Raw genomic sequence first — 6,043 nt, forward strand, 5'->3', positions numbered from 1 at the left:
GACTAAATGAAGAATATAGAAATCGTCCTACAATACAGACACGTGAGAAAACACTTTAGTGATAAACAAATCAGAAAAGAACAAAGAAAGATTCAGTTTTCATATCCAGGTTAAGGCTTGGGAGAGGCTCTGATTGGAAAACACCTGGATGAAACTGATGGAATATTTACACAATATTGGATCAAACTGTCAAGAAACATCCAGATTAATGTCAGGACCTGAAGGTTTCCATCAGAAAACTGTGCTGTACCGAGGTGGTGAGTGGTTTTACTGTCCGGGCTGATCGGTGTGTAAATAACTGTCAGAACGCAGCATTAATAAAGATCAGTAGGGGGCAGCATTGCATCAGTGCAGCGTCTAATCTGCCCAACCGGAAGAAGAAGAAGAAGAAGAAAAGGAGGAAGCGGCAAAATTTGACCGATTTAACCTTCACCTACGATAGAACTGAAACTTTCTCCACTTTCGGTGTCAGACCAGGTAAAACAAACAAATTTACTCGTTCGTTTTACAAAAATAAAGTCTAATTTGTTTTTTTTTTTACAAAGACGATGAAGTATGTCTTGTCTTTAAGTTATCAATGATGCACGTGTCACGTCAGGTTTTGGGGGCGATGTTTGTCCGGGAATACCCGAAGACCATGACTACTTAAATTCTCCGTTCAGTTTGTTTTTCTCCCCTCACTGAACTGGATGAATAGATGAATGTGATACGGACGTTAACTTTAATTACAACGTTACCACTCGTACTGGGTGAGTTCTTGACTCCTCTTCACATTAAAGTCATCTTTTTAAAGCACTGACTGTTTACGTTGCTGATGTCTACCAACCACCGTTGGAAAAACCCTTATTTTAAAACTGAAACTGCTTTATTCGGTATTTTTACCGGTTTTAATCTCCAGCTCAGTTTGTTCTGGAGAAGAGTCGATCTCTGTTGATAATTCGGCTCATAATGAAAACGTCCTGAACAATTGAATACTGAAGAAATTTTAATCTAAAATCAACGAATAGCTGCTAAAAAACAAGAGCAGCGGCGAGCGTCCACTGAGAAACAGAGAAACACGGATCTTAAAAGTTGAACTAACTTATTCGGTGTTTTTACTCGTTTTAATTACCAGATCCGTTTGTTTTGAGGTAGAGAAGACCTCTGAGGATAATCCGGCTTAACTCATAAACAAACCCAGGGTACAAACTGTGGGGCACTGATTTACCCAGCAACCATAGGAAGAAGAATTGTCATTGGACCATTTTCGTTCCGTTATCGAAGTTTATAACAATGATCTAGAAATTAGTACCGTTAGTACCGTTATTTAATTACACTGTAAAAATATTTATTAATATTAATAATATTAATATTTATTAATAATAATATTTATTATTATTATTTAATACCTTGAAAGCCCAGAGACTCCCCACTGCACGAATGAATGAATGTTTGAGAATAATGTTATTTTAGAGTTTATGTTTAAAATAGTTTCTTTTTAGCTTCCCCAGGAATAAATCATGCCTCCTGCCCGACTGAGCCGATCCAGGCTGAAGAAGGTGATGATGTTACACTTCAGTGTCATGTGGATCACTCCGTCAACCTGACCAAATACACACTGGATTTTACCAGAGCTGACCTCAGCAAAAAGATCGTCCACGCATATCGACATGGAAAGGACGATCCCGACCCACAGATGAGTGAGTACAGAGGCAGGACGACTCTGATCCATGCAGACCTGAGCAGAGGAAACATGACTCTCCTCATCTCCTCAGTACAGATGTCTGACACTGGACAGTACAGATGTTTTGTCCTAGACCTGGCAGCCAGCTGTACCATCGTCCTTAATGTTGGTGAGTCTGCTGGATTAAATTCAAAATTTACATCGTTAAAATCTCACACAGTTAAGAAGTTTGTTCCTAAATCAGATGGATGTGATTTAAAAAAGTGTTTGTTTCTTATTTGAAACAGTGAAAAAAGACAAAGACAACAGGAGAGAGCCCAGTGACTTCACAACAATGACACCTCTAGACTTGAAAGAAAATCCTGGTAAATGTCTCTGACTTCTTCTTGACTAGAAAACTCTTTGATTCTCTACATCCTACGTTCTCTCTGAGAACAAGATAATCTGACACTTTCTCATCTTCATTCAGGAGCTGAAGAGGAGAAGAGGGTTGGTGCCATTGTTGGTGGTGTTCTTGGTGTTGTTGCTCTTGTTATCCTCATTATTATCGGAGTCCTGGTGAAACTTGGAATAATCCGTAAGTGACAAACATCTGCTGTATAGCATTTTATTACCATGAGTATTCAGGTTTTATACTACAGTTGTAGTAGTTGTTGTGTCTCTGAGTTTTTAACAATTTCATCAACAAGACATTTCCTCTCTGAACTTCTCAGGTTCATTTGATCAAATGATCTATTATTTGACACCAACAGAATCAAAGATGAGACACAGGTCAAAAATGAAAACAGTAAAATCAGAACTTTCTGTTTTCACCTCATGACCTCTCAGATTTCTCTGGCGAACTTTCAGAGAGGCAATCTTCCTTTAGCAAGTGTCACAACCTGCTTTTCTTTCTCACAGAGAAAACACGTGGAGCTAGAAACCAGGGACGAGTGCTGGGAGACGTGTTGTGATGGTCGATGGTCGGACGGCTGCTGGAGAGAGAACGACCAAAAACCTCTCTGGTTTCACCAGCTTTAACAGTTCTGCCAAAGTTTTAACTCAACAAACAGTTAAACCTCCCTTCAGGGACTAGGCCAAGTATTTACACACCTCAAACACACCAGCAACACTGATTTAATCTGGTTACTTTCATTGATCTCCTGAGCCAGTCAACAACGAGCCCTGGACAAAATCTACAGGATACAGGTCAGCTGACAGGTGAATAAAATAGGAACAAAACCTGTGACATCAGTGATCAGTGATCAATAATACCAGTCAAACCTCTTGCCCCTTCTCACCCAGGTAGAGCAGGGCGTTCACCAACCAGGTGGTCAGTGGTTCAATCCCAGGCTCCTCCAGTCCAAGTGGACAAGTGACTGAACCTTATACTGTCCCCGATGTATCATCGGTTTATAGATACAATAAGTACTGTATGAATGAGTGAACGAGTGAATGTGATGTGTAAAGTCAATATAGAAATACAGTCCATTTATCTTTTTCATTCAGTTTTTCCATTTTATGCTAGTTTACATTTCCACTCCATTTTATTTATTTGGAAACAGACCAGATGAATAATGTTGTTATCTCTCAGAGAAGTTGGTGCTTAAACGGCTATGCAAGAGCTAAATGAGGCGTAGCATGTTTTGTCTGTGATGTGATGATCAAACTGCCAATAGTTTGGTTTATAATCAGGTACAGGAGCTACTTGTAAAACTCACTACATTCCCATCAACATCATCAATTTAACATTTGAATGGTGAGCAAAAATTAACTATGGTTTAATAAATGTTTTTATTTATTTTACCAGTACTGCCATTGTTGTTGTTGTTTGTTATTATTACTGTATTTAGAGTCACTTCCTCAGAATGTAATTCTCTTCTGTATACAGATAGTTTGGTTTTATTTATTCAGAGTTTGACAGATGAGTCTGAAATTTATCTCCACAACATAATGATTAATAGAATTTAATTTGCACTGACAGCATCTGGTGGGTCATCTAAATCAGTGAATGACTAGAGATTATATGACATTTATCATTAATATTACTGAAACCTGCCACAGTAAAGTTAAGAGTGTTTCCCTGTAAATTCCCAAAAGAAACAGTTTTAACTTCATCATACACTGTTTGGCTCTTTAATATGACTTTTTTTTTTTACTGTAGATTCCTATAGATAAAAGTAAAATATTAAGCTTTTTATAAAGCTCTCATCGTTTATTTTTAATGTCATCAGTTACACAAAAGTACTTTAAATGGAAGGGTTTACATACTCAAAAATAATCAAAGTATCAATGTGTAAACTGTACTTCAGTGTTTGTTGGAGCCATTTTTAACTGTGGGTGCTTTAACTCTTAATAACACATAATATTGTAATAACTGGTGATGTGTTTTGAATGTAATCTGGAAAATAAATAGTAATTTAAGATGTTTAATAAACGTAATGAAGTAAAGAGTAAAGTATTTCCCTCTGAAATGTAGTTTATTATTAGTTTAAAGTACAATAAAACCACTTAAGTAAAGTAAAGTACCTCAAAAGTACACTTTAATAAGTGTACTAAAAGTTCCCGGAAAATATATTCCGCCAAAACAGTTCTTTATTGAAACTCGCGCCCACAGGCTTTAGCGTAGTTCCGGCAAGGTACTACGTAACATCCGCTCAGGCCTGAGCCAATGGAGCGTCAGAGACGCTGTTGCTGCTGACCAATCAGAGCGTAGCGGCGGGAAACGCAGCTGGTAGAGGAGGAGGAAGAGGTGTTTTGGCGCAAGCTGCAGGAGAGGACGGTCACAGAGGAAGGAAGAGAGGGCTTCAGGACACCAGGAGACACTAGAAGACACTAGAAGAGACTCTACTCTGAGCAGAGAAAACTTTTAGAAAGGTAAGTTTATCCTCAACGTGTTAACTTAAGTGGTTAAAGCTAAAATAGTCCGTTAATCAAAGACCGGAAACAGTTTCGCCGCCGGGTCAGTTAGTTTGCTACTTTACCGTCAAAAACACCGCGATTATCTCCATTTCACGTTAAACCTTTGCTCTCAGGATTATTCTCATATTAACCGGACATGTTTTAGATTAGACCAGAGTTGTATTAATGGCGAAATCTGGGTTAATTTAATGCAGGCGGTGGAGCGCTTCTGTCTTGGCGCCATTAGCTAACAGCACTGTATTGTCTGCTGTGCTGCCTGTGTAATGTAAATATAACTGTTAGATAAGGATTCACAAAACAGTTACACGCCTCACACACGTTATATTTACACTGTTAGGTGTCGCCTGACAGTTTGAGGCTTTAACATGAAGTTATAACTACGTTCAGCTTAATGTAACCTTTATTTCACTCGTTAGAAAAACGAAATGTGAACTTACAGCCTCTAAAGAAGCAAATATCAGTCGTGTAGAAAGAATTAGACAGGATGCATTTATCATTTTTAATTATAAAATAAGATTGTAACAGTAGCAGGTTTTATTAATTAGCCAATCATTTTAGTCTCTTTGTAAAGCAGAAATGCTTTATTTTATGTTTTCCCTGTTGACAATGACAGAAGACTGAATAACATTTGAAGACGTCAACCTTGAGAAACAACTTGTGGATTGAAATGATCTTTAGTTGCAGCACTACTGCACGTCATTTTTTAGTCCTGGAACTGGTTCAGAATCAGCACGTGAAAAAGAGTATTTATACCAGAAAATAATGAAAACTCAGTTTCAGCTAATGACCAAGCTGCAAATTCTCAGCTAATAATTAGCCACATTTGCATATTTCCTTTCCCCATTTTGTTGAGCTACACATTTTTATGTTGTTGTTGAATAAATATCCCAGGTATTGAGGGAAGCACATGTATGGAAATAGATGTGCAAGAACCAAACAAAACACAAAGTATGTGACAAAATTCAAACGTTACACGGTGAAATATCTGTTCCGAAATTTTGGAGACAAGACCAAACGTTCTGTAGCAGATTTAGACACTCGACAGTCGGTTTCTCTTGATGTTTCCAGTCAGTTTCAGTAATAATCATTTCTTTATGTTTCAGGTCAAAATGCCCAGCACACGCTCTCAGGGCCGAGCTCAGCCCACGCTTCAGTTCCCCCGACGCAAGTCCTGCAGAGTTTCCTCCCGCTCCAAAACGCCTCAGCCCCAGAAGTCTCCGATCTCCTCACCGACCAAACCGGAACCTCAGCAGCACCTCGCCCCGACCCGGATTGGACCACTCTCCCCGAGACGTCCAGCCGATCAGCCCGTCCTCCTGTCGCCCAGACGCCCACCACCTCATCTCCTGGTCTCCAACCACGGCTTCCCCTCAGCCCCCGAAAACGCACAGGTAAGAGTCTCCAGGCTGAAGACGTTGTTCTAAAACTAAAGCACAAAAAATACAACCGGGATTTGAGGGAATGATCAAACAGAAGCAA

The 6,043-nt window shown here is 39.1% G+C and overlaps 1 protein-coding gene across 1 annotated transcript; it reads left to right on the plus strand.

Annotated features, from left to right (window-relative positions):
- Nucleotides 1-6: 6 nt before the first annotated feature.
- Nucleotides 7-3,454, plus strand: LOC108874185 (sodium channel subunit beta-4). The gene is made up of 6 exons (XM_051068758.1): nucleotides 7-42; nucleotides 306-477; nucleotides 1,491-1,832; nucleotides 1,951-2,028; nucleotides 2,133-2,240; nucleotides 2,564-3,454. The coding sequence occupies exons 1-6, from the start codon at nucleotides 7-9 to the stop codon at nucleotides 2,614-2,616; spliced, it is 789 nt and encodes a 262-aa protein (XP_050924715.1). The 3' UTR covers nucleotides 2,617-3,454.
- Nucleotides 3,455-6,043: the final 2,589 nt, after the last annotated feature.

Source organism: Lates calcarifer, unplaced genomic scaffold, assembly GCF_001640805.2.
Source record: "Lates calcarifer isolate ASB-BC8 unplaced genomic scaffold, TLL_Latcal_v3 _unitig_5244_quiver_1452, whole genome shotgun sequence".
NCBI lineage: Eukaryota > Metazoa > Chordata > Actinopteri > Centropomidae > Lates > Lates calcarifer.